General features: G+C 51.5%; 3 protein-coding genes and 1 long non-coding RNA gene across 8 annotated transcripts; 1 reads left to right on the plus strand and 3 right to left on the minus strand.

Annotated features, from left to right (window-relative positions):
• Positions 1-8: 8 nt before the first annotated feature.
• Positions 9-3553, minus strand: Ypel3 (yippee like 3). 4 transcript variants are annotated; one of them, XM_048454915.3, is made up of 5 exons: positions 3415-3547; positions 2580-2762; positions 2436-2479; positions 2113-2221; positions 9-486 (listed from the first exon to the last, which is right to left on the minus strand). In XM_048454915.3, exons 2-5 carry the CDS (start codon positions 2694-2696, stop codon positions 397-399), a joined length of 360 nt encoding a protein of 119 aa, XP_048310872.1. In that variant the 5' UTR covers positions 2697-2762; positions 3415-3547; the 3' UTR covers positions 9-396. The 4 variants fall into 4 exon arrangements, with proteins under 4 accessions (XP_048310872.1, XP_085549222.1, XP_085549220.1 ...); XM_085693096.2 differs by lacking the exon at positions 3415-3547 and adding an exon at positions 2916-2951; XM_085693094.2 differs by lacking the exon at positions 2436-2479 and having other exon boundaries at positions 3415-3553.
• Positions 3554-3666: 113 nt separating this feature from the next.
• On the plus strand, positions 3667-11042 carry LOC146893465 (uncharacterized). The gene is made up of 2 exons (XR_015003085.2): positions 3667-3993; positions 6851-11042. It is a non-coding gene; the product is annotated as an uncharacterized LOC146893465 (long non-coding RNA).
• Gdpd3 (glycerophosphodiester phosphodiesterase domain containing 3) lies at positions 4866-14691 on the minus strand. 2 transcript variants are annotated; one of them, XM_085693092.2, is made up of 10 exons: positions 13983-14691; positions 13661-13703; positions 13315-13450; positions 13191-13236; positions 12956-13074; positions 12789-12878; positions 11887-12020; positions 9443-9502; positions 9289-9340; positions 4866-5058 (listed from the first exon to the last, which is right to left on the minus strand). In XM_085693092.2, the coding sequence occupies exons 1-10, from the start codon at positions 14119-14121 to the stop codon at positions 4912-4914; spliced, it is 966 nt and encodes a 321-aa protein (XP_085549218.1). In that variant the 5' UTR covers positions 14122-14691; the 3' UTR covers positions 4866-4911. The 2 variants fall into 2 exon arrangements, with proteins under 2 accessions (XP_085549218.1, XP_085549219.1); XM_085693093.2 differs by lacking the exon at positions 13983-14691 and adding an exon at positions 13866-13970.
• Positions 14692-14780: 89 nt separating this feature from the next.
• Mapk3 (mitogen-activated protein kinase 3) lies at positions 14781-21085 on the minus strand. Its single transcript, XM_087908440.1, has 9 exons — positions 20902-21085; positions 19784-19966; positions 17352-17541; positions 17073-17189; positions 16723-16837; positions 16235-16366; positions 15965-16074; positions 15733-15886; positions 14781-15380 (listed from the first exon to the last, which is right to left on the minus strand). The coding sequence occupies exons 1-8, from the start codon at positions 21069-21071 to the stop codon at positions 15764-15766; spliced, it is 1140 nt and encodes a 379-aa protein (XP_087764566.1). The 5' UTR covers positions 21072-21085; the 3' UTR covers positions 14781-15380; positions 15733-15763.
• Between the last annotated feature and the right edge of the window lie 6759 nt (positions 21086-27844).

The following is a 27844-nucleotide window of genomic DNA, read 5'->3' on the forward strand; positions in this document are numbered from 1 at the left end:
GGGCAGTCTCCATTCCACTGTTTTATTATTTACAAACGCTACAGAATGAGAACAGACACGCTGCGGATAAGAGGGATCCAGTGGGAGAAGTTCACAGAAAGATAGTGCACCAGGGCCATGAGAGCAGCACACAGGCCATATCTATGGGACAGGCAGGACAAGAAGGGGTTAAAAAATGAGATCCAAGCCAGCCAGATCGCAGGGAGGTGCTGGGGGTGCAATTCCCCTCCTGGTCTCCCCCCAAGTTCACAGTGCATGCAATAAAATATATGTACAGGAGCTGGATCCTTCCCCTGTGGGGACGCCAAGGTTACAGAGCTCCCTTGAGGAGGAGCGAAACCAGTGGCTCCCCCTGGCGGCCAGGCCAGGGTGAAGCCACATGCGTCAGGAGCTAGGTCAGTCCCAGCCGTTGTCTTTGATCATGTGGTTGAGTTCAATGATGTACTTCCCCTCTTTGTATTTCTGGCTGCTCTCAAAGGCTTGCTCCTGAAAAGGAGAGAAAGGGCTGCCGTCCATGGACAAGACTTTTACCGCTAGGCAATGGGGCTGGAAAATGGATGTGATTGATCTTGTTTTATGTATGAAAAAACTGTGGCCCAGAGAAGCCCAGCTACCTGCCCACAAACACAGAACCGGCAGGGCCGTTTTTCACCGGGACTGGAACGTGGAGTCGTGGGTACCTTTAGAACATTAATGACAGCTCCAACAGGGAGGACATGGAAGTCCCTATCAGACTTCATTTCACAGTCCAGGGATAGCAAACTGGTGGCTGGAGGGCCATTTCAGCCTATAGATAGTGTTGTTTAGATAGCAGATCGCCTAATATAAATAACTTTAGGGGTTGGAGATGATTAGCATGTGGGAGGGCCTGGATTTATTACAAGCACCACATTAAAAAAAAAACACAATAAAACTTACATACCAAACTAAATATACATGCTCACTCCATTTTGCCCCAGCCTGCTTTTCCTGCCCTAAATCTATGCTACCCATTTACAAATCCACAATATCTGCTTGGCTTTCCAGACATTTGAGGGTTTTTATTGTTTTTTGAGACAGGGTCTATGTAGCCCTAGCTGTCTTGGAACTGTGTATTCTAGGTGGGCTTAGAACTCAAGCTTCTGCCTCTGCTTCCTGAGTGCTGGGATTAAAGGTATGTAACACCACATCCTGCTGACATTTGAATTTGGTTTTTTGTTTTTCAAGACAGAGTTTCTCAGGGCAGCCCTGGAACTCAGTCGGTAGACTAGGCTGGCCTTGAATTTATAGAGGTCCGCCTGCCTTTGTCTCCTGAGTTCTGGGATTAAAGGCACGTGCCACTACTGCCTCGCTGACATTTGAGTTTTTAACTTCTGGCCTAGGGCACATTTTAGGAACTTCAGAGGGGCCAGGGACACACAGAAAATCTGCAGCAGGGGCCAGAGGTAAAGTCAGGTTAGGACTATCTGTCTCTGACTGGGGCCTCCAGCTCACAAGAACCACTCCAAGTAATGCTTTGCCCAACCCAATTCCTTGTACACTCCCAAAAGCACCCCCTTTGTAACATCTAATCTGGTATTCATAAAGATCTTCCACCCCAGCTAGTGGCTTTATGCTCCAATGCCACATAAGGAAATGAGACTTGAGGTTGTGAAATCAGATGCTAGACAGCATCAGAAGCAATGTGAGCTGTGCAGAGGAGATCTGTGGACCTAACTTCCACATCGATGCAGGGTCTTAGCTATGTAATCTGAGGCAAATGTCCTAACATCTTCAGACCCCCCCCCCCCCCCCGCCTTGTCTTCTGGAATAGATTCTGCCATCAGAACCGTTGTAATGACTGAGTGAGAGACTATACACCAAGTGTGTTCATGCGCGTAGAATATAAGCATTCAATCAAAAATGCTGACTCTACTTGCTCTTCGTCTCTAGGATGGGGCACTGGTGCCTTTGAGGGAAGTGGAACATCCCCAAAGCTCTGTAGAACACAAAGGGCCAATGGCAATCACTGGGGAGAAAGTCTGTTTTGTCTGTGCTGGGCCAGGTCCTACTCTGAAAGGTGAATGCTTTCGAGGAAGAAGGGATGTGAGGTTAGGTCAAAGGCCAGTCTGGGGTCAGAGATCATGAACTCACATATTTCCAGCCCAAGGTGGTCTTGCAGTTCTCGCAGTGGATGTCAGCGACAGCATGAAGACCTGTCAGCAGCACCCGCTCCTCTGCTGGTCCGCAGCCCACGTTCACCCTGTGGGGACAACGGGTGGTCCCAGGGAGGGTCTCAGCACCCCACAGCCTCCCTCCAGCTAGTATGCTGAGTGTCTGTTTTTGGCTCTAAGAGAGGCTTGATCATGGCTTCCTGTCTGAAACAAGGGACTCTGGGAATATGGGCTGGGCATGATGCCAGGGGTCACAGGTCACAACAGAGGTCAGGAAAAGAAAGGAAGGAGGTGAATACTCACACAGAATTGAAGAGGTAGGCACGCCCCTGACTGCCCTGGAAGGACTGGAGGGTAGTGGGAAGACGAGAGGAAGGGGTTAGGGCTATTGATGGGGAGTTGCCAGGCAGCCCATTGCCATTCTAGATTCAAATGTGCCCTGCTTACCTTGGAGATGAGGTCGTCGTGGTTGGCCAGGTGAGCTCGGCAGTGGGCACAGCTATACCTCCGGTGACAATCATCCAAGTAGGCCTGAAACGTCTTGGGCTTCGAAATCCGCACCATGGCGGGGGCCAAGGGCAGTGGCCCCACGCGGGGAGCGGCCCACGGGGAGCAGAGGGAGCCCAGTGCCTGCCAAGGAAGAGAGGTGGGCTGTTAGGACCAAGGCCACACATATGTAGGCAAGCCCAAAACTATGGGGACTCTGTCACACTTGGCTGCTCTCTCCTTTCCCTAGAGCCAGCAGTCTCACCAGGGACCAGAGTCATTTCAGTTTTGACTCACTGAGGAGGCCTCAGGTTGCATCAGCGGGTAAACTGAGGCTAGGAGGAGTTCCAGGTGAGTCACCCACCTGCTTCTGGCCTCACCCCTGCTGAGCTGGCATCTGAAAAGGGAAGAAGGGGCTTCAGAGTGGATGGGCTGCCAGTTTTCAGTTTCGAGGGAGTACGGGGCGGTAAGGAACTGACTAGTCCTTGGGACCCTATCTGGACGAGGGGCAGGGCAAATGTGGGGTACGTGGAGTTCGCTTGGGGAAAGGGTCTCTCACCTGGAGGAGGCAGGAGGCCTCATCAAAGGAGGAGGGTCCCCTGGGGAGAGGAGGGGCTTTTACCTGGAGGCGCCGAGCCTCATCTGCGCTGAGGACATCTTACCTGCATCGCCAAGCCTTACCTGAGACCCCGGGGCTCACCTGGGGCGAGGGGATGGGGGGGACGCGCGCGGGGGAAGGGACAGTCCTCGCTTGCGGGGCGGGGGCGACGCGCAGCGACGTCGGCGCAGGCCTCACCTCGCCTGGGCGCGTGGAGGACCCGGTCCGCGGGGTAGCCTGGCCTGGGAGTGGGGGGCGCTCCTGATGGGCGCCGTCCCCCCCCGGCCCGGATCGCAGCCGCCTCGACTTGTTTACACCGAGACCAGCTGCTGCCGCGGCTGCGGCGGGAGGGGGAGGGGGCCGGCCTCCTGTCCCGGCGGCCGCCGTGGCCAATCGGAGGGCCTCATGCAAATGAGGGGGCGCGTCATACGGCGGCCAGCGCAGGCAGGGCTGCCCTTCCCCCTGCTCCCGGCTTCAGCTTGCCTGCTCGCCCGGAAATGCGGTTGCGACTCGCAGCCTAAGCTCGGAAGCCAGTCAGTGTCCGGGCCTGATTTCGCCTATAGCTGTCCCTGGTGCTCGAACAGACAAGGATTCCAGCCCGACGTGGGGTTAGCGGCAGGTGGTGTCTGTACGCACCTCCCTCCCCGAGAAATAGTCGTAATTGTCTTCGTTAATCCTCCGGCCAGTCTGGTAATCCCTCCCACAGTCCTATAGTTTCTCCATTTGACCAGGTTCTGAGGTTTGAAGAAGAGATCCTCTCCAGAGATTATCCAGATGGTAAGAGTCAAAGTTGGAAGTCTCACTTTCCCCAAGCACGTGGAGCAGACTCTTAGAAGGAAAGGGCTAAAGGTGTCCTTTTGCTAGTAGACTCCCAGAACCAAAGCGTTAGGAGCCAGTCCCTACTGCTGAGCATCATCTATTCCAGACATCCTCTGGTATGCCTGGCCCCCAGGCTATTGTAGGCCTGACTCCAGTGGAAATGTCTGTTTAAACATGTGTCTGGCTTACATAGACTTGTGTTCATTGCAGAATCCCAGTACCCAGCAGGCCTGAAAAGTACTGCTTCAGGAATATCCTTTAGAGTTAAGACCCAGTGTGGGAGATCAGGAATTAAACAGTTGGTACAGTGGGGAGCCTGTGAGATCCCCCATGCCTTCCTGCTGACCAACAGCAGCAACGTGAGGGAAATCAAGTCCCTTGTATGCCTGGGTCTCTTAATGGCTTCAGGGAAACCACTAAATCTGTGGATCTCTAGAGTCTGGGGTCAGGACACCTGGGTTAACATGCTTCAGAGTGGAGGCCAAGCTGTCACAGGGTGTGGTGCCTCTCTGCTGGGTCTAGAATGTAGCAGAACAAGTGGGCCAGTCTAATTAGGCCCCCCAGACTTTTTTGGGGGGCGGGGGTCTCACTTTGTAGCCCTGGCATCTAACTCACAGATCCACGCGCTTCTGTCTCTCAAGTACTGAGGTAAAGATGTTCATTACCAGGCCCAGCTCATCGCAGGTTTTCTTGATCTCTTCAAAGATGTTGCGTGCCCTCCCACGCAATATGCATCAAACCCAGAGCTGCGTTCATGGTGTGCAAGCATTACACCGCTGGGTGACAGTCCCATCTTTTTAGTCTTCAAGACTGACCCTCCAACCCTTCGATCCGTGATGAGAAAATATTTATTTTTCTTAAAGAGAGAACAGGGCCTCAGATTGAGGAGGCAGGGGGCTTTGGTTCTTCCTTCTTGTCTAGGTAGTGTCTCAGGGCTGTGGGGAAATCAGTCATGACACCATTGGCCCCCAGATTGAAGGCCACTTCAAAATCCGATTCTTCATTAAGGCACCAAAATAGCACCTGAGCAGGAAAGAAGGACAGGCTTAGTTTCCAAATCTACCCAACGCTTCCTTTAACTTCCAGGAGGTGGCACCCCCTCTTCTGCACAGACTTCCCAGCAATGGTGAACTGGAGCTGATGGTAACCTTTTTAGGAGTTTTCAGACTGGTTATTAAACATAGCTATTATTGACAGACAGTGGTGGCACACACCTTTAATTCCAGCACTGGGGACACAGAGGCAGGCGGATCTCTGAGACCAGCCTGGTCTACAGAGTGAGTTCCAGGGAGCTAGGGCTACACAGAGAAACCTTGTCTCAAAAAAACAAACAAACAAACCAACCAACAAACAAAAAAAAACCAAAAAAAAAAAAACCCAAACCAAGACAAAAACCCCACAACTGTTATCAAAACTTAAATTGTATGATCTTAGAGTCAAGTGTTGCAGTGCATGCCTATAAGCCCTACACTCGGGAAGCTGAGGAAAGAGGGTGGATGACTCTGAAGCCATCTGGGCTACAGTGAGTAGCTGGCCTGCCAGAGTTATATAGCAAGATGTGCCTCAAAAATGAAAACATAAATAAGTGCATGAACTTAAGATTAAGGACAGTCTCAACACTCAGGAGGGCAGAGGCAGGTGAATCTCTGTGAGTTCCAGGCAGCCTGGTTTATACAGTAAGTTTTAGGCCAGCCAGGGTTATAGAATGACTTTGTCTCAAAACAAGTAAGAAATTCTATTAAAAACAAAGGTAAAAGCTGGGTGGTGGTGGTTGCACGACTTTATTCCCAATGCTTGGGAGGCAGAAGAGGCCGATCTCTGTGAGTTCAAGGCCAGCCAGGACTGTTAAACAGAGAAATCCTTCCTTGAAAAACAAAACAGAAGATGAAATCCGGGTGCAGTGGTGGGTGCTTGTTTCTTTTTATGGCACTAAGAAGCAAGAGACAGGGGCTGGAGAGATGGCTCAGTGGTTAAGAGAATTGCCTGCTCTTCCAAAGGTCCTGAGTTCAATTCCCAGCAACCACATGGTGGCTCACAACCATCTGTAATGAGGTCTGGTGCCCTCTTCTGGTCTTCAGGCATACACACAGACAGATTATTGTATACATAAATAAATAAATATTTTGAAAAAAAAAAGAAGCAAGAGACAGGAGGAAAAGGAGTTCAAGGACACCTTCTGCTATATAGGGAGTTCAAGGGCCAGCCTGGGCTATATGAGACCTGTCACAAACAAACAACCCAAGAGCTGGGGATGTTGCTCGATGGTGTAACACTGGCCTGGCATGTGCAAAGCCCTGGATTTGATCCCCAGTACTGGAAAACAAAACAAACAAAAAACACAACCCAGGGCCAGTGAAGTGACTCAGCGGCAGCAAAGGCACCCAAGGACCTGAGATTTATCTCCAGCATCCACATGGTGGAAGGAAAAGCCCTGTAACTTACTCTCTGACCTCTGCTGTGCACTGTGGAATGTTGGGATGTGCCCCCCACCCCATGTACACACAACACACACACACACACCACACAACACACACACACAAATGTAATATATCTTTTTAAAGTTAACTACTCAACAGCCCATCACTAATTATTTTACAGTTTCCTAGGTCTGTTCTGTCTGTTAGGGTCTCTTGTAACCAAGCTGGCCTCAAACTCTACATAGCTGGTAGTGACCTTGAACTTCTGTCATTCTTCTTCCATGTCCCAAGTGCTCAGGTTATACCTGTTGTTTTGTTTCTGTTTTCTTTTTGTTTTTGTTTTTTTATGATTTATTTGTATTTAAATTTTTAAAAAGGTTTACTTATTTATTTTACAGGTGTGAGTGTTATGTCTGTGTACCAACAGAGGCCAGAAGAGGGCGTCTGATCCCCGGGAGCTGGAGTTACAGTGATTGTGAGCCACTGATTATGGGAGCTGGGAGTCAGACTTGGGTGCGCTAGAAGAGCAGCCAGCGTTCTCAGCCGATGAGCCATGACATTGTGTTACCTGGTGCTGGCGACTGAACCCAGGCTTTGGGGCTGCAAGGCAAGCGCCCTCCAGCTGAGCCACATCCCCAGCCACTGGGTTTTAATTTTTAAACATTTGATTATGTTTGTTTATGTGGGGGCGGGTGCACAGCACCCCGGGTGTGTGGGTCAGAGGACAGCTCGTAGGAGTTATGGGTCAAACCCAGGTCATCAGGTTTGAAAGCAGAAGCCTTTAGCCCCTGAGCCATTGGACTGCCCTCCTGGTTCGTCTTTGTTTTGTTTTTGTTTTTTTTTCCTGTTTTTTTTTTTTTTTTTCTTTCTTCTATCTCTCCAGCCATGTATTTTGTCCTTTTGAGGCAGGGAGTGCTATTTAGCCCAACCTGATCTAAAACTCACCATCCTCCTGCCTCAGTTTCCCATGGATTAGGTGTGTGAGCCAGGGCACCCGGATGACATGGGATTCCAGGAGCTCACTGGATCTCTGCTGTCTGGGTTTCACAATGAGGGTGGAGGTCAGCGGTGATCGGTGAGCGAGGGCTGGTAAGGAAGAGCTGTTCTCTAGACCCTCACTGACACCAGCACAGGCAGGAGCCAAGCCTGACCTCTCTTGCTGTTGTCACCCAAGGTTGACTCCTGTCCATGATGACACTTTCCCCACCATCATACGGTCGCCATGTTGTAGAGCAAGCGAGTCCACTCTGAACTATCTAGATTGGGTTTCCTGCACCAACCTTCAAAAGCTTTCCGTCCTGGGTGCTGAGGCTCACAGTCCTGTTAGATGTGAGGCCATGGGCCTAACTGACCTCTGCTGCCCTTAGTCTAGGGAACCCACCCAGTTCCTCTGAGCCCAGACTTTTGCTCCTCCAAGCTTTAGCTCTGGAGATGCCTGCCTGTGATGTCCTTCTCCTCAAGAGCTGTCTTCCCCTGCCCTTCTTCTGACTGATCTCACCTCCGTCTGCCCATGACCCATAGTACTGACTCCTGTCCTTAGCTGTGATATCACATCCCGCATGGGGTTGTCGGTCTTCATTTCTTTCCCCCCACATTTGGTAGAAAGCTCTCATCGCAGGTAAATGTGTGGAACCATCTCAATGAGACTTGCTGATTTAATGTCCAAAGTCAGGCACAGTAACTGCCTGTAACTCCACCATTAGTGAGGTAGGGGCAGGACGATTGCCATGAGTTTGAGGCCAGCCTGGCCTACATAAAAAACAAAACAAAACAAACAAACAACAAAAAAAAAAACAGGGGCTAGAGAGATGGCTCAGTGATTTAGAGTACTAATTGCTCTTCCAGAGGACCTTGCTTGGATTCCCAGCACCCACATGGTGGCTCACAGCCATTTGTAACTACATTTCCAGGGGATCTGATGTCCTCTTCTCACTTCTTTGGGTACCAGGCACACATGTGGTACCCAAAACACCCATTCACACAAAATAAGACAATAAAAAAATGAAAACAAAACCATGACCAGGCATAGTGACACATGCCTTTAATCCCAGCACTCGAGACAGAGACAGGTAGATCTCTGTGAGTCAGAGGACAGCTTGGTTTACAGAGGAGGAGTTATATGGTGACACCCTGCCTCAAAACAAAACAACAACAAAAAGGAGGCCAGTGAAATAGTTCAGCAGTTAAAAGCACTTGCTGCCCTTCCCGAGGGGATAGATTTGATTCCAGTATCTGCATGGCAGCTGAAAACTATCTGTAACTACGGCTTCAAGGGAGCTGACACCATCTTTTGGCCTCAGCGCCAGGTCAGATATATATAAGCAAGATACTTATTACACATAAAAAACTAAAACAAAAAACCCCACCAAAACCCAAACCAAAATGCCTTCACTATTCCATAGACCACTGATCAAGGCAGAGCAACAGGGTGGGCTAGGCCTGGTTTCCCAGCACCTATCCAGCAGGCCCTAAGTTATCAATCCCTGATTAATCCCAGGTGCACATTCAAAAGAGCTACAGATACCATTCTCTGCATTCAAACGGACTCAAGACAAGGTTTCTCTGTGTTTCTCAAGTTTCCTCGCTGTTCTGGAACTTGCTCTGTAGACTAGGCTGGCCTCGAACTCAGAGATTTACCTGCCTCTGCCTCCCAAGTGCTAGATTAATGCACCACCACTGCCTGTCTCATTCTCTGCATTTTATAATCAAAGAAACTGAGGCTCAGGGGTGAGATCCTGCCCAAATGCTCCACCTCCAATTGCAGTATAATGGAGGTCGTGCTCCCAGGTATATGCCGGGAACCAGCTCCTTGCTGGGCTAGTGTTGGCGTCCTCACCTGCACCCCTCGGTCCTGCAAGTGCTGAATCAGACTCTTCCTCATGATGATCCTTGGGGAAGGATGGGGATGGCAAAGGCAACGATGAGAGGGGACAAAGGACAGCAGCAGGTCCCTGCGTGACCCCTCCACCCGGCAGCCCTGCCCACCTCACCATTTTGTAACCGCAGCTGACAGTTGGTTCATCCATCCACAGGAAAACGGGAAGTAAGTCCTGTGGAGAGAACTGGTGAGGTCAGCTCCTCGGTGTTGTCCGTGCCCCCCACCCCCGTCACAGGGGTGTGGTGGTAATAACTCCTTGACCAGTGCACCCCTGGCCTAGCCTGAAGAAACTATGAAGCTGCCTGGAGGAATCCTTCATCCCTCAGTGAGAGCCTGCTGTGTCCTGGAGTCGTTGGTTTAAGAGCTTGTCCCTCTTCCTGTCTTCAGCACAGGGAACTGAGTCTTAGACAGTGGGACATGCTGGGGGTCAGAAGCGCATCAGCGATGGGCCTGGAACCAGCTTGGTTCCAGGACGTCATGGGGTCCTTCTGGTTGAGTCTGTGTGGGTTTTTAAGAGTAGCGAGGCTGGCCTGGAACTTGCAACCCTCTGGCCTTGGCCTCACGAGTGCTGGGATTCCAGGTGTTTGACGCAGCGCCCAAACATGGACAGCTGTTTCAGATGAGATGCTTCTCGTCACGGCTTGTCTTCCTCCCTGGGTGATTTTAGAGCATGTCCTAGGTCAGGCTCTGGAGTATTTCAAGCTGTGTGACCCTGGGCAAGCTGTACACTATGTCTCAGCATAGCTGACACTAACGGGGCTGTTGTGACTCTCCCCTCCTGGGACAGGGTACTATAAGGTAAAGGTCAAATACTCCCCCAGTCTGTGAAAACCTTTAACTCTGTGTAAAACGCTGCCAGTGCAATGCTTTGGAAGGGGCTGTGGGGCTAGCTAGCTTTCTTGAGAAACACATAGCGGAACCAGAGCTTTGGGGACAATCCTGGAGAAGTTGTCAGAAAGGCCAAGGATGAGGCAGGCCCCCTCCCACCTCACTAAGGAAGTATCTAGTTCCTAATACTTCCTCTATGTTACTTTGTTAACAGTGCTGCTGTAGAGTGGACTGACTCACCTTTAGAGAAGGAGAAAGCCAGGCTGTAAGCCCAGAGGGCCTGACCCAGGCACATCAGTTTTATTTCCTAAACTGGCCTGCCCACATTATCATGTACTACTACAACTACATTGACCAGAGACGTTTTCCATCAGCGTATTGAGTGAATTTCTTCTAAAACTGCATACTGATAACACACTTGTCTGCAAGTCGGGGGGGGGGGGGTGTGTGTGTCACAGACCCCCTAGTGTTCATGAATGCCAGGCAAGAACTACAGTGTACAGGCCCATAATCCCAGCACTAGGGAGGCTGAAGCAGGAGGATTGAGAATTTGAGGCCAGCCTGGACTACATAGTGAGACCCTTGTTTCAAAAAAACAAGATCAGCCTTTCTCAATGGTTTAGTGTGGTGGTTTTCAACCTTCCTGGTACTGTGCCCCTTTAAAACAGTTCCTCATGTTGTGGTGACCCCAACCGTAAAATTAGTTTCATTGCTACTTCGTAACTACAGTTTTGCTACTGTTATAAATCATAATGTAGATATCTGTGTTTTCTGATGGTTTTAGGCTACCCCTGTGAAAGGGTCATTTATTCCCCATAGGGGTCTCAACCCACAGGTTGAGAATCACTGGCTTAGTGAATAAAGTCTCTTGCCATGAAAGCCTAGCAACCTGAGTCCAATCCCCGGAACCTACACAAAGGCGGAAAGAGGGTTGTCTCTGGCCTCCATATGCACATCATGGCATGCACACGCACACCCCATAACAAATTCAAACAAACAAACAAACAAACCGAGATGTGACTCAGTTGGTAGATTTGTTCCCCCAGCACACACAAAACCTTGGGTTCACCAGGTGGTGGTGGCGCACGCCTTTAATCCCAGCACTCGGGGGGCAGAGGCAGATGAATCTCTGTGAGTTTGACGCCAGCCTGGTCTACAGAGCTAGTTCCAGGACAGGCTCTAAAGCTACAGAGGAACCCTGTCTTGAAAAACAAAACAAAACAAAACAAAACAAAAAGCCTTGGGTTCAGTGTCTAGCCCTGGCTAGAGCCAGGTGTGGTGGTGGTATATGACTATAGCTGCAGCTCTAGTGATGTGGAGGCAGGAGGATTAAAAATTCAGTGCCTTCCTCAGCTACTTAGTTCCAGGCCAACTTAACTCTGTCTCAATAAAACAAAACACTGCCCTCCCTAAGGGGCCTTGGGGCTGGAGAGGTGGTTCAGTAGTCAAGAGCGCTTGCTGTTCGTTCAGAGGACCTGAGTTTGGCTCTAAGCACTCATGTGCTGTTCACAACCACCTGTAACTCCAGTTCTGGGGATCTGACACCCTCTTCTGGCCTCTGTAGGTCACTGCACACATGAGGTGGGCACATGTACACACACACACGTGTGCACACACACATACACACAATTTAAAGACTCTTGGGGACTCTTATGAAACTTGGGATCCTGGGTCCTGGGCAGTGTGGCCTGAGCAGGGTGTTTACAAGCCCCGTCTCCCCCCTGGTACCTGTTGATGATGGTGGGCAGGAAGCATAAGAAAAACTTCTCAGGAATGGAGACAAAAGGCAGCAGCCCAAGGTAGTAGAGCAGCAGTATCCAGATTGATCGCAATATGGTGAAGGCCGTTGGCATGTCGGGGTTCTGGGTGGCAAGGAGAGAAGTGAGAAGTGGGGACAGCAGAGTTGGCATGGGCCGAGGGGACCAGGGCTGGACATCAAAGTCACACCTTGAACAGTGTAATGGTTAATTCTGTTAACTTGATTAAAAAGTAGTACCTTAGAGTTTGGTGAAACACACCTGTGGGGTGTCTGAGGATGTTTCCACAGAATTAGCTAGGGGAGGGAGGAACCCTACCCTGAATGTGGGCAGCGCCATCTCTGTAGGCTAGGAGTCTGGATGAAACAAAAGGAGATAAAGGAAGACACCAGACCAGGCACTCTCTTCGCTCCTCAGCAGTCATTAGCGAGTGACTGTTTCTCATGCCCTCTCTACCTCTAGCAATTGGGCCAAAGTGACTATGGGTTAAAATCTCTGAAACTGTGAGCCATGAGATGTTTCCTGAAGTTCTGATACGGTAACAGCTGACCAGCACAGCCAGGGTTTCCCGAGGTTCTGTTACAGTAACAACCAACCAGTACAGCCAGTAGTTCCTGAGGTTCTGTTACAGTAACAGCTGACCAGCACAGCCAGTGTTTCCTGAAGTTCTGTTATGGTACCAGCACAGCCAGTACTGGGTTCCCTAGAACTAGCTGCATGGCACCAGTGCACAGTCACGTTGTCCTGCTTCTCCAAATCCTACCCTTGGGGACTGTGCTCAAAGCTAGTTCCAGGGGCCATGCTGGGCCCTTCTAGCGTAGGCTCCTTGGACTGGGTGGCTTCTATCCCGGTAGCAGAGAAAGAGGGACTCACGGCAGCCTTGCACTTCCTCATGACTGAGTTCTTCTCTGAAGCCCAAATAGTAATCTCATTGCGGTCAAAGCTCCTAGCCAGGTTGGCTACCTAGGATGGGAACACAGGGAGTAAGGGAGGCCAGGCCTCTCTTGGACCTGCCTTCACCTGCCTGGCCTTAGTACCACCTTGTGAATGAGCTCTTCATTTTTTTCTTTGATCTCCACAATCACGGGAATCCTTGGAAATTTCTGGAATATATCCTCCAACTGTATCATGTGCCGATCCGACCCATGGGCAAAATGACCTGGGAGTTGGGTCACAAAAACTGGGGTCAGAGAAAGATAGATGAACTTGGGGGGGGGGTAGGGAGAGGATATGAGAGGTGGCTAAGCAGTGCGAGGCTGGATGTCCACACCGTACCTGGTGAGAAATAAATCTCCAGTTCTGTCTTGTAGAGTGGCAATTCCTGTGGAGGGTGGAGGCATGACATTAGGACGCATGTGCACAAATGTCAACTCTCAGCATGAGGGGCTGCAGAGCTCACCTGGAAGTCCAGGCTGTTCACATCCTTATTTAGGCCTGACTGGCGGGACAGGTTCTTGTCGTGTGATACTACCACCACGCCATCCCGTGTGAGTTGGCAGTCAAGTTCCAAGATATCTGCTCGCTGGGCCATGGAACTATGGGAGCAAAGGTTGGTGGGGGAAGGGGACAAGGGATGGACCAGGGCATGTAGTGGAGGGGAGATACTGGGACAGAATTTATGGTGGGACATATGACCCCACCTGTACAATTCCAGCGGCTTCAAGACACCCAAATTAGGAAGTGGATAAATAGCACCCTTGGTTGCCTTGCAGCGCTCACCCCACAACCTTCCGTGTCGGACTTACTTCTCTATAGCCTCCATGGTGTTCTCTAGCCGCTCTCCGGACCCTGTGTGAAGCAGTTTGGGTGGGTCCCTAGGGCCTGGCCTGACCTTCTTACCTTTCTTTCTTCCTGATGGTTTCCTACTTGCTTCTTCTTTTCCCATCAGCCACGCTGAACTGGCTCTCCTTCCCTGCTCTGTGCCTCCCAGACCCCCGTGGCTCTCCTCACCTCTGTCTTTCACGCCTTGCACCTCCGCTATGTGCTGCCCACTGTGGCACCTGTCGTCTTAGGCTCACATCGCCCCAAGTGGCTGCCAAGGCCTCCCGCCTCCCTGACTCAGCTCACCTCCACGGTGGGCAGCCAGGCGGATAGGGAAGGTGGGAGCCCAGGTTGTGTGCAGCAGATGAGGTCGGCGCAAGAAGAAGAAGGAGAGCATGATATAGCTGCCCAGGACGGGCAGAGCAAAGTACAGGATGGAGAGCATAGCCTCACTCCCACCGCAGGCGCCTGCCACAGCGCAGCCTTCCCAGTCCCAGAAGGCTCTGTTGGCTGCTGCTGCCTGCTGCTGAGTCTGCCCGCTGAGCTGGTGTAGGCTGGCTCTACTATTGGGCAGCACCACGCCCCAGGACCTGCTGAGCCTGCTGCTATGCCCTGGCACTTGGCCAGACTGCAGTATGCCCTAGGGCTGGGGCAGGCACAGGAATCCAGGCAGCCCTGGGCTTCATGTCCACAGACCTTGCATAGATCCCAGCACCCCCTTCTGTCCTTGACTGTGTGTATGTGTGGAGGGAGGGGGTGAGCAACTCCCCTCACCATTTTTTAGAACTTCCTGTTTCCCATGAGTGCTTGTGGCCAGGACCTGTAACTACCTTTGCCACTTCCCAGGAATGTTGGGGTGTAGGGTGCCCCTGAGTCACAACAAATCACCCCAGCCAGTTAAACAGGAAGCTGTTTGGGAACATAGTGACTGAAAGAAAACTGACCCCTTTCCAGAAGTCTGGAGCGCCTTATAACCCATCCTCACCCCTGGCAAGCTGAGCCAAAGACCACAGGGCCATGTGAGGCCACAGCTGCACACAGGGGTCAGTCGTGAAAGCAGCACGCTGGGGGTCGCATTGGCACACAGAGACAGAGGCAGGGTCATCCATATACACATCTCTATATTTATATATTAGATACAGGCACGGGGAGGTGGGGAGGGGCACCGGCTCTCCACGGGCCCCACCTCCACTTCCAATAACCCACACACAGAAGCAGCAAGGGCGTTACAAGTGGCAGCTTTGAGAGGGAGAGGGTTTGGCCTGGCCTGGCTCCTCAGGGAAACTAGCCCTTGAGACTTAGGAATGTTCCTTCGGGGAAAACAGGGTGGGGTTCCAACAAGTTGAGTAGGGCAGAGCTTAGCCTGGGTCCCTACTCAGTGTCCTCCACCCCTCCATAGCACAGGTCCTAGGGCAGTCATAGCCCTTCCGCTCCAGAATGGTCTGCCAGAGCCAGGGCTAGCAGGGGTAGATAAAGGCAGAGCAGCGGAGATCAGCTCTGGGGCCACCTCACCACTTAGGCCCCAGGGAGATGGGGCAGGGGGTTGGGGTGAGGGGTAAGGGGAGCCTGCCTGAAGCAGGAGATCCCAGCAGAGTGGAAGAAGATGGCCAGGCCCACCCTCGGTCCAGCCTGGGCTGCCAGGGTCCGGGTTGAGCAAAGTTCATTACTAACGATCTGCAGAGAAGGACCAGGTAGGAGCAGGACCTGAAGGAAGAAGAAGAGCAAAGTGAGCTGAGAAGACCCCACTGAGCCCCTGACGCCAGTGCCTTTGATCCGCCTGTGGGTCTTGGCTCCCTCCTCGGCAGCACCAGCAGCCACCACCAAGTGCTACTGTGAATGTAGCCTCCTCTCAAAGCCATTATGGTACACCCTGTCCCTAAGGTCTGGGGTGGCTCCTCAGAGCGGGAGGACCCCTCACCTCTGTGGGTCTCCAGAGGATGCTGATGACAGCAGGAGACAGACGGGGCCCGAGGAGTGGTTTACAAAGGACCAGATGGGCCACACACGTGGATGAGGCACCCAGGCTGGGCAGCCAAGGGCATTGTGAGCCACTCACCAGGTCCCAGGGGACAGGGATGTCTGTTTTGTTAGGGGGCCTCTGAGGCCCCTGGCTGGAAGCGGGCTGTCTCTTGGAAGATCAGTTCCTTCAGCCGCTCCTTGGGGAGATCATCCAGCTCCATGTCAAAGGTGAAGGGCTCCTCAGCCACTGGCTAGGGGGCAAAGACAGTAAGGCACAGGCCAGCACGGGGGATACTAATGCCCCTCCCAGCCCCTGGTGGCCAGCCCACCTCATCTGTTGGGTCATAGTACTGTTCCAGGTACGGATGAGCCAGTGCTTCTTCTACAGTGATGCGCTTGTTGGGGTTGAAGGTTAACATCCGGTCCAGTAGGTCAAGTGCTAAGGCAAGGCAGGAGTAGCAGTCATGAAAAAAAGCTGAAGGAACTCCCATAGGCAGCACCTGTCCAGTGCCCAGGGGCCTATTTACTGAGGCAGGCATCAGGATAATACACCTTTCTTGGCCGCTGGGTTCTCGCCTACCCCCAGTCCTTTGTCTCACCTTTGGAGTCAGATTTGGGGAAAAGCTTGGCCCAGGCCACCTTAGTTTTCGAGGGCAGAGACTGTAGATAGTTTCGGGCCTTCATGTTGATGATACAATTAAGGTCCTCCTGGGATGGGGAGCCCAAGATACCTGTGGACAAACCAGTTGTTTTGCTAAGATGTCAAGTCCTCTTTCTGGGAACAGGTCAGGAAGCAAGGACAGGAACCCAAGCTCAGCCACCTGCAGCCACCTCCTCATCAACCCACTGGGGCAGTGACGAAAGCAAGGAGCTGACGACCAGGGAGTGCTGGGCTCAAATCCTGACTGCAGTCTTCCTTAGGTGTAGGCCTTAGCCTTGCTTTTCCCATCTTTCAAATGGAAAAGAACACCTTACAGAAATACCATGAGATGCTGGGGAGGCTCTACATGTGGTACCCCAATTGTCACCCTCCAGAAACATCACCTCTGATAACTCCCATCCCTGTGAGCCGGTCAGGTCGTCTTACCTAGAATGTGGTTGAGCTGGTCCAGGTAGTGCTTGCCAGGGAAGATGGGCCGGTTGGAGAGCATCTCAGCCAGAATGCAGCCCACAGACCAGATGTCAATGGATTTGGTGTAGCCCTGGGGAGGAGAATATGCTCAACTCCTCAGTCAGCCTTATCAGTGCCTTATTGGCATTTGGGCCAAGCACTACAACCAACTTAGATCCAACAGCAAGCATAGGGCAGAGAACAGAGGCTAGGAAATTTCTAATCTCCAATCTCTACATTTTGCCAGAGCCCAAGGGCCAAAGGGATTATGCCAAGACCCAGAGAAAGATCTAGGACTTTCTTGTAAAAGTGGGCTGCTCTCCTACCTTGGAGTTAAGCATGATCTCTGGGGCTCGGTACCAGCGTGTGGCCACATACTCTGTCAGGAAGCCAGTGTGGTCATGCTCAGGGTCAGCAATCCGGGCCAAGCCAAAATCACAGATCTGGAATCAAACCCAGGCCACCGAGTTAGGTGCCTAAGGCCTCCGCAGCCCAGGAAGTGCCCCTGCTCTGCCTATGCTGTTCTTGCTTGCCATGCACCAAGGATGCTTCTACTGGTCGTGCCCCACGCCCAGGGAAGAAGAGGCAGGCATTCAACCTCTGACCTTAAGGTCGCAGGTGGTGTTGATAAGCAGGTTGGAGGGCTTCAGATCCCGGTGGAGCACATTGGCTGAGTGTATATACTTGAGGCCCCGAAGGATCTGATAGAGGAAGTAGCAGATGTGGTCGTTGCTTAGCTGCTGGCTCTTTAGCAGCTTATACAGGTCTGTCTCCATGAGGTCCTGAACAATGTAACTGAGGAGGATTCCAGAGACCCCCCCCAGGTTGGGGGCAGTAGGAGACTTTGTTAAGGAAAACAGATTCTGACCAGAAGGTCACATACTCCTTCCAGCTAGGGCCCCTTGGCCTCATGAGCGTTACAAAGCAAAGCCTGGAGCTGAGGGTATGCAGGGCATATCTATTCTGGGCCCCCGGTCTCCCTATGGGGCAAATGAGGGTACTGATAAATTGGAGTGGGAGAACTTCAGAGCCACAGCAGTTCTGAGTTAACCCACTCATGTCTGATGTGCCCATTCTACCTGTCCATGCCTCAGTTTCCTCATCTGACAAGCAGGGAGAGTAACTGTTCCTTAGAGGCGGCTGTGAGGATAAAGATGTCCCACGGAGATGCTCAGCAAACAAAAAATGCTGTGACTCCATGGGCTGAGCCATGTGGTGGCTGAGTGGGTTAAATGAGATAATGCATGAACGCCATCTGGCACACACAGTAACTGTTTGCTTTAAAATAAATGCCTGCCTTATGGGAATGATTTGTGCCAGAAAAGTGAGGAGACACTCCCAACCATGCTCCTACGGAGTGACCATACACCAGAAGGCGGAGAACGAAAAGTCCCTTTAGACTTGAAGATAAAACAATGATTCTACACAAATAGCCGGGTGGTGCTGCGCACACCTTTAATCCCAGCACTCGGGAGGCAGAAGCAGGTGGACCTCTTGTGAGTTCAAGGCCAGCCTGGACTATAGAGTGAGTTCCAGAATATCCAGGGAGACACAGAGAAACCCTGTCTTGAAAAACCAAAAAAACCAAAGCAAAACAAATAAACATAAGTAAACGTCACCTGGCCTATCTTCGGAAGCGCAGCCAGGGACTGAGCACCAAACCTCATTCTTGTAATCTCAGCACTTGAGAAGCAGGTGCAAGAGGATTATTCCCTAGAAATTTAAGACCAGCGTGGTCTAGTAAATTAGCCTCAGGCCAAGCAGGGACACAAAGTGATACTCTCTCAAAAAGGAAGCCTGGACTGTCTTCTACACAGGGCATGTGAGCTGGGCTTGGTCGTACCTGGGAGGCAAAGGCAGTTGGAGCTCTGAGTTCCAGGCTAGCCTGAACTATGTCCTGTGTTTCAGGCTAGCCTGAGAAAGTGAGATCCTTCTCAATAAAAGAAGCAGCACATGCAGACACACACACATGGCCCAACCCTGCTGCTTTGTGAGTGTGGGAGTCTAGAGGTACAGTGACCTGCTTAAGATCACACTGCAAGCCAGAGTATGGAGATTTCATGTGATGAGAGCTACAGATGTTGTCCAATGAATCCTGGGATTGGGAGGGGTAGGTAGGGAAGAGGCCATGGGTGTTACGGAAGTAGATGTGGACAATGAACTAGATATTTGAACTAGGCAAGCAATATCAAGCAAGGGCAACAAAGGCTGAACTGCTTCCCTGGGCAAGGTGCAAGTCCACAGGTAATTAGGGTGGGGCTCTCAGAAAAGTAGGAAGGCTCCAAGAAAGCCAACTGGGGAAAGAGAGAAAGCGAGAAACAGAAACAGCCAATTTTCGTCCTTCTTATCCAGGCAGACCCTCCAGCACCCTTATCCTTCCTTGTGCCCTTGGTGAAGCCAGGAACAGGGGTGCAAAGACCAGGCTCTACCCTGTGACTCCAAAGCCCCCCCAGATGTTCCTCCCTTAACAATACATGGTGGTTTCAAAGACTTCACATGCTCCCCCCAACACCAAAAGTAGCAACCTGTCCCTCAGAAGGCACTGCAAAACTTCCCATGAGGGGCCTTAGTTTCCTCATCTTGGAAATGGAAGTGATACAGCTCATCTCACAGGGACATTAGAAGGTTGACTTAGAACCATCAAAACCCTAGGCATGCCCAGTACCAGCTTTCTTCCCCGCCTGCCTTCCAGTCTGAGATCTCCAAAGAAAGAATCATGAGTCTATTAAGCAAGAATGGGCTGTGGGCAGAGACTGGGTCATGTCACAGAACTGCAGATGTCAGTAGACAAAGCGCCCATAGAGATCATTTTGCCCAGCACTTCCCCCACACAAGACCATACTGGGACACAGAGCAAAACGGACTTGTCCAAGGCCACCTCACTTGACTGCAACACACCAGGATCCACGAAAAGGCCTGACAGTGTGCTTATGTGCTGTGGGCTCTCTTGCTAAAAAGTTATTTTTGCTGGGTGTCACAAAAGAAGCAAACCCAGTTCCCTGGTCTAGCTCGGGGCTGTGACAAAGGTGGAGGATACACATCCCTCATAGCTTCCAGGGTGGGTGCTCGGAGGATGTCTCGGATGCCTATGACATTCTCATGGCGGAATCGCAGCAAGATCTGGATCTCCCTCAGTGTACGCTGGCAGTAGGTCTGGTGCTCGAAGGGGCTGATCTTCTTGATGGCCACTCGAGTCTTGCGCACGTGGTCATAAGCCGAGCTGAAAGGGCCGGAGAGATGAGGCCCTGCAAAGGGGGAATCCAGGCCTGGCGGCCCCACCCAGGCCTTGGCGGGGCCGGGAGAGAGCAGGAGAGGGCTCTGGCCAAGTTGTAAACAATGCTGCCTCCTTCCTGCTGTGAAGGCCTGGACTCTCCAGGGGAAAAGCTGGGGACCAGCCAGGCAGCCTTTCAGTGACTTCACAAACAGAGGAAGAGTGGTCACTCGCTGACTTCCTTTCTCCTGGACCCTCTTCCATTCTAGCTGCCCTCACCCTCCTCCCCTTTCCCAAACTGGGCTCTCTCAATCCAAGACAGGGCGAGGGGACGGGAGTCGAGCAGAGGACGTAGATGAAGCCAATATAGGCTAGAAGATTCAGTAATGGGACAGGAGAAAAGAGATAAGGAGGGGTAGGTCTCTGTGAGGTACCTGGGTCGCAGGGCTGTTCCCATATGAACAAAGGCCCAGAGCACACAGTGGGGCAGCGAGAACTCACAAACCCCGTATCCCACAAAATAAGGCAGACCCCCCGCCCCCCGGAACCCTCATCCTTTTGTGGGCGCCTGGCCTTGTCAGGGGCAGGGGTGCAAAGGTTTGCCCCACCCTGAGCTTTGCTCTTCTTTCTGAAACTCTCTGACACCGCCTCACCGGGGGAACCAAGGCTCCTACTACCTGCTGAAGGGTCCTTCACTCCCCCTTCAGCAAGAACACTCATCCTCTTAGCGCCACCCTGTTTCTCTAGGGTCCCACAGCTGCCCCTCCCTTAACAATCCAAGGTGGCTTCAAAGCTCCAAACCCCCTCCCCGGAGAAAGTAGCGCCCGATCCCCCAGAAGTCACTGCATGATCCCTCCCTGCGACACTCCCCAGACCCCCACGTCCCAGGCACGCACCTGCTGTCCCCCCCACTCTGAAGCCCCCTCCCCGGGACGCCCCCTCACCTGACCATGCCATACGCGCCCTCGCCGATGTACTGCAGCTGCGTGTAGCGTGGGCCCACGTCGAATGGCTGTCCCTTCACCACCTCCACCTCCCCCGGGACCCCCGGGCCGACCCCAGCGGCTCCCCGGGGCTCCCCGCCCCCGCCCCCCGGAGCCGCCGCCGCCGCCATCTCCACTCCTCCCGCCTCCCCCCGCGGCCCCGCCCGCGGCCCCGCCCCTCCCTCCCGCCCTGTCACCCGCGGGGCCGCGCGCCAGGCTCCGCCCCCGCCCCCGCGCGCCCCGCCCCCGCGCTTGCCCGGCGAGCCTGCGCGGGCCCGCGGAGTCACGTGGTCTTCTAGGCACGCGCCCGACTTTCCCGCCTGGGTACCCTGGACCTTCTCTGCCTTGGCCACTGGGGTACCCTGGTCTGCTGGGAGAGATCTGCAGCCCGAGAGGCCAGTGGCTCTAGGGATGCTAAGGGAACGCACCCTGTTTCCGTTACCTTTGGAGACCTGCCTCTTACCTTCTTTTGTAGAGACAGTGATAATCCAGGATACATGCTGGAAGTTGACCTTAAACTAGTCCTCCTGCCTCTACGGCCCTAGTGCAGGATTACTGGTTTGAGCTATCATATCTCCATCTTCCTATTCTTTTTCTTTTGTTTTCTTTTCAAAGCAGGGTCTCTATGCATAGCCCAGGCTGTCCCGGAACTCACTATGTAGACCAGGCTGGCCACTTACGGAGATCTACCTCCAGAGCGCTGGGATTAAAGACGTGCATCACCATGCCCGGCTTCTGTACCTTTTCTTTGGTTTGGTTTTTTGAGACAGGGTTTCTGTGTGTAGCCTTGGTTGTTCTGGAACTCACTCTGTAGACCAGGCTGGTCTCGAACTCCCAGAGGAGATCCATCTGCCTCTGCCTCCTGAGTGCTGGGATTAAAGGCGTGTGCCATCATACATGGTGATATTTTCTTATTCATTTATTTGCCCCATTTATTTATTTTGCATTCTGGGGCATGAGCATGCCACGGAGCCCATGTGGCGATCAGAGAACATCTGATTCCTTCCATCATGTGGGTCCAGGTATCCAACTCAGGCGTCAAGCTTGATAGAAAGTGCCCACACCTGTCCCCCGCTTCCACCCCCCTCCACCTCCACCCCCCACCCCCGCCATGGTGCTGTGGGAGCACATCTTACATTTCTTAATGAAGAAGCGATCTGGAAGGGGGTAGGTGGAGGCACACTAGAAAGCTGCGGATTCAGTCCAGACTCCAATGTGAAGGGGCAGGCCTGCAGCCGGGGCCAGGCCAGGTGTGTTCTGAGGCCCTTGTGCCGTCCATGTCCTCTGCCTGATTGCCCAGAAGACGGGCAAACCGAGCCTACCTTACATGAGAAGTAGGGAAAGGGCCGACGTTGTGAACAAAGGTGACTAAATCAATTAAAATGTACTATTAGCTGTTCTCTGTCACACACACACACACACACACACACACACACACACACATACCCCACGCACATGCAAAAAACAGCAGAACCAAGACCCTGGGTTTGGAGTGAGATGAGTAGGTGTGTGTGTGAGTGTGGGTGTCCACAGAGGCCTGAGGAGCCAGATCCTGGCGCTGGAGTTCCAGGCAGTTGTAAGCCTCCTGACCGATGTGCTGGGAATCAAACTGGGCTCCTCTGGAAGAGCAGCGTGTGCTTCACTGCTCACCGATCTCTCCAGGACGGAAATGTAATGTTTAAGTTGGATTTGAAAATCTGGAGAGAAGGCCCAGGGGCTAAAAGCACTTATTGCTTCTGCAGAGGAACCAGGTTCAGCTTCCAGCAGCATGGTGGCTCACAACTCTCTAGTCCCAGGGGATCCAACACCCTCTTCTGACCTTAGAGGACTCCTGCATGTAACATCACATCCTGCTAAGTCCAAAATTCTGTGTTTGGACCTGGGGAGGAGATCTGGTGGGATCTGTGTGCTTAGCATGTCTAGGGTGGTGGTGGGGTCATTGGATTAGGAAAGTTACAGTACCCAGAACCAGGCACCTCGGTAACCAGCAGCACCCACAGGGTTTGGATCCACCCTGGCCCCTGAGAAATCAATGGACCTTTTGACTCTATAACTCTGTGGTCCTTCCTCCAACCTGCACTCTGGTCTGCACCCCTCTAACCTGCCATGAAGTTGACAATAAAGTGTCACCGACACAGCCCCTCCCCATTCCCCCCCCCCTCCAAACAAGTCCTGGCAGAGTTTAAGACTTGACTTATTTCTTTCTTTTCCCTCTTCAGTCTTTAATTATTCAGTGTCCTGGGTGGTTTATGTCAACATGACACAAGTGAGAGTCATCTGAGAGGAGGGACCCCCCCAATCGAGAATAAGATCAGCTGGAGGGCATTTTTTTTTCTTTCTCTCTTTCTTTCTTTCCTTTTCTCTCTCTCTCTCTCTCTCTCTCTCTCTCTTTCTCTCGTTTTTGTTTTTTTTTGTTTTGTTTTGTTTTTTGAGACAGGGTTTCTCTATGGCTTTGGAGCCTGACCTGGAACTAGCTTTTGTAGACCAGGCTGGCCTTGAACTCACAGAGATTCACCTGCCTCCGCCTCCTGAGTGCTGGGATTAAAAGTGTGTGCCACCATCGCTCTGCTTCTTTCTTTCTTTCTTCCCTCCCTTCCTCCTTTCTTTCTTTCTTTCTTTCTGCCCTTCTTCCTTTCCTCCTCCTCCTCCTCCTCCTTCTTCTTTTTGGTATTTTGAGACAGGGTTTCTCTGTGTAACAGCCCTAGCCATCCTGGAACTTTCACTGTAGACCAGGCTGGCCTCAAACTCACAGAGATCAGCCTACTTCTGCCTCCTGAGTGCTGGGATTAAAGATCTGCACCACCACTAACACCCAGCTCCCCCCCCCCCCCCGGGCATTTTCTTAATCAGTGATTAAAGCAGGAGGGCCCAGCCCTTTGTGGGTGATACCATCGCTGGGCAGTAGTCCTGGGTTCTGTAAGAAAGCAAGTTGAACAAGCTACGAGGAACAAGCTACTACGCGACACCCTTGCAGGGCCTCTTTATCAGCTGCTACCTCCATGTTCCTGCCCTGTTTGAGTTCCTGTCCTGACTTCCTTCAGTGATGGATTACAATGTGGAAGTGTAAGCCAAACAAACCCTTTCCTCCCCTGCTTGCTTTTGGTCATGGTGTTTCATCGTGGCCGTAGTGGCCCTAACTAGAACACAGCACATATCCCTCAGAAGTCATCTGAGCGCCAAGGTTTCTCCTCCTGTCCCTGCCCAGATCTGATCACTCCAGGTGTGCAGTTGATGTGTTTTACCTGGGAAGTGGTCCCAGGCTCTCAGCTTCAGGGATGCTTTGGGGCTGGCTCCTGCCCCTTCCCACTCTGCATCTCTGACATGGAGGCTCTCACCCTCTGCCTTCCATCCGGGTTCAGCTAAAGAGAGGATGGCTGAGCGTGGTGACTCTGGAGCCTAGAGTAGGAGGGTGGAGAGTCTGAACTTGAGCTATTGCGTGAGGCGGTATCTCAAAGAACGCAGTTTCTTTCAAGTGTTTGGTAGTCAGTGTGGTGCGTGAACTCTAACGTGAACTTCCCAGACACAGAAGACCATTGTCACGGAGTCACTGCCCCTGATTCACACAGGACGGCATGGGTCAAGAACCGTCTGAGACTATAGCTCTTTCAGTAACGTTTTAAATTTTTTATTTTTATTTCTTTTTCTGTGCTGGGCAGTGGTGTTACACTTGTTTAATCCCTGCACTTGGGAGGCAGAGGCAGGTGCCTTAGTTTGAGGCCAGTTTGGTCTAGAGAGCAACAGTTCCAGGACAGCCAGGGCTACACAGAGAAATACTGTCTCGACTGCCCCCACCCCAAAAAAATTGTTTTTAAGGGTTATAGGAAGAGCTTGGCTTGTCTGGCAGCTGCAGAGGGAGAAAGGATCCAAGGAAGGTCCAGGATAACCCTAAAGAGGCTTGAAGGCTTTAGCTTCAGGCAGTTTGGATGCTCCTGGGAACAGTGTGAGCCTTGGAGGGACTTTTGCCAGATCATATTTCCACTGCAGGAAAATATAGCAACTCAAAGCTCAGTGGGGTTCTGCTTGGGGTGGGTTTCCTGAGCAGAGTCCGTTTCCCTAGCCTGGGAAAGGTTGGAGGGATGGGCGGGGCGTGTCACCACCCTCTGGGCTCTGGCTAAGGGAGTGCGACTGCGCTCTCCCCCTAGTGGCTGAGGTTGGAATTTTCTTTAAGGATTGGACTGGGATTTGCGGATTTTCAGACTCCTTTACAGATCAATATTTAACTGAAGTAAACCAGACAGATGCCTTTAATCCCAGCACTTAGGACACAGAGGCAGGAGGATCTCTGTGAGTTCCATCACAGCGTAGTCTACAGAGCAAGTTCCAGGGTAGTCAGAACTACATAGACCCTGTCTCAAAACAAACAAACAAAGCTCAGGGAGACTGAGTGCCTGTTCTCCACAGTCACTTGTAACAGCATTTCCTACCGTCCTCCCATCAGCCGAATGAAGGGGAGAACACGCCATGTCGCTGGGGTAAGCAAACTCTGAACTACAGAGAACGAAAGGACTTGGGAATCATGTTCTCTAGCAACTGGTGATGCGCGGAAAGGGAGTGGCGGTCTGAAAGGGAGTGGTACCCATAGACGCACATATTTTAATAACTGGTCCCCAGTTGGTAGGGCTGTTTGAGAGGATTATGAGGTGTGTCCATGTTGAAGGAGGTGTGTCACTGGGGGTGGCCTTTGAGGTTACAAAGGCCACATTGCTCTGAGTCTCTCTCTCTTTCCCTCTCCTCTTCCCTCCTTCCCTCCTAGTTGTGTCTCAGGTAGTGAGCTCTCAACTACTGCTCCAGAGCCATGCCTGCCTGCCTGCCGCCATGCTTCCTGACATTATGACCATGAACTCTAACCTCTAAAACATGAGCCCCAAATCAAGGGCCTACTTTATAAGCTGTCTTGATCATTGAGTTCCAGAACAGCGATATGAAGTACCTAAGACCGTGTTCTGTATCTATGTATGCATGTGCTCCGTGTGCATGCCTGGTGCCCCAGGTCAGAAGAAGGCACTGGAAGCCCAGTAGCTGGGGTAGTTGTGAGCAGCTAGGTGGTGCTGGGAACGAAGCCCAGGTCCCCTAAAGAGCAACAAGTGCTCAGGCATTGAGCCATCTCGCCAGTACCACCACTGTTTATTTTTATTTTTTAATATTACTTATGCATATATGTATATTATGCATGTCTGTGTGAGTGAATGTCACATGCCTACAGATGCCCAAGGAAGCCAACAGGGGGTATTGGATCCCCTGAAGCTGGAGTCCCAGGAAGTTGTGAGCCTCCTGACGTGGGTGCTGGGAGTCAAAGTCAGGCCCTCTTGTTTTATTTTTCATTGTGTATATACGTATCTTTGTGTGGGGATGTGCAGTGCCATGGAGGCCAGATTGGCTCGACCTGGAGCTAGAGGTACAGGCAGGTGTGTCCCACCCTGGGAATCAAACTCAGGTCTTTTGCCAGAGCAGTACACGTTCTTAACCACTGAGCCTCTCTCCAGCCTGATAACAACAAGCACTGCATTGCACCTTATAAATAAATGTTTCATAGGAACCTCAACTATATGGCTGTAAAGCTGCAGCATGGGAGATTAGAGCTCCGTGTGCAGAAGGGCAGCCAATCAGCTGAGCTTGGCCAGAAAACCATGTGGAGAGAGAAGAGACTCCTGAGAGTTGTCCTCTGGCTACACACACACACACACACACACACACACACACACACACACACGTGAGTAACAAACAAATAAAATTAAGACTGGGGCTATAGCTCAGCGGTAGAGAACTTACCTAGTATATGTGAGGCCTATGTTCAGTTCCCAGAACTGAAAGAAAGAATAAAAAAAATACTGGTTTGTTTTATTATTATTAATAATTATTTATTCTTACTCTTATGTGTATAGGTGTTTTGCCTGCATGTGTGTCTGTGTGAAGGTTTGGACCTCCTGGAGCTGGAGCTACAGATGGTTGTGAGCTGCCATGTAGGTGCTGAGAATTGAACCTGGATCTTCTGGAAGAGCAGGATGTCCTCTTTCTTTAATTAATTAAGCTTGATTTAACTAATTAAAAATTATTTTTAAAATTAATTTTTATTTCATTTGCATTGGTATTTTTGCCTGCATGCATGTCTGTGTGAGGGTGTCAGATTTTGGAGTTACAGACAGCTGTCAGCTCCTATGGGGGTGCTGGGAATTGAACCTGGATCCTCTGAAAGAGCAGCCAGTGCTCTTAACTGCTGAGCCATCTCTCCAGCCCATGTTTTATTATTTTTTAAGGTTTAGTTATGTGTTTGGATTTGTTATTCTTTGACAGTTCAGTGTATGTATATAGAGAGTATTTTAACCATTTTCACCCAGCTAATCCCCACTGAATGCCTCCTTTCCCAGCTCCCCTTCTGTTTTCATGCCTGTAGATTATGTGCTTTGCTACCCGCTGAGTTTAATTAAAGTTGCTTGCAGGAGCATGGGGGAGGGGTGTTTTATCTACCAGTGAATATACTGCCAAAGAAAATGACTCCCCCTACTGAGGGTTTTTGGTTTTCTGAGAAAAGGTCTTAAATAGCTCAGGCTGGCCTCAAACTCCCATGTAGCCAAGAATGATCCACCTGCCTCCACCTCCTAAATTCTGGGATCGTAGGCGTGTGCTCTCACACCTAGCTAAAACCCCAGTTTCAGATGTTGGAGTATAGCGGGGTATCCTTCCCCTTTACTGGTTGATATTTTATTCACTTCCACCAATGCTTGTTCCCAAGCCCCAACCTGAGCACCTTGCGTGCCTAGCTTGTGATGTTTTCCCCCAGGAAGCTCATCACACTCTGTCATTATAGGCTCGTTGGTGGGGCAATGCACTGTCATGACTGCATATGTGCAGGCTGCAAAGTCCCCTTGTCCTTTGGGGATGTTTTGAGAAAAGGTCTTGAACTTGT

This window comes from Myodes glareolus, chromosome 7, assembly GCF_982192425.1.
Source record: "Myodes glareolus chromosome 7, mMyoGla1.1, whole genome shotgun sequence".
In the NCBI taxonomy this organism is placed as follows: domain Eukaryota; kingdom Metazoa; phylum Chordata; class Mammalia; order Rodentia; family Cricetidae; genus Myodes; species Myodes glareolus.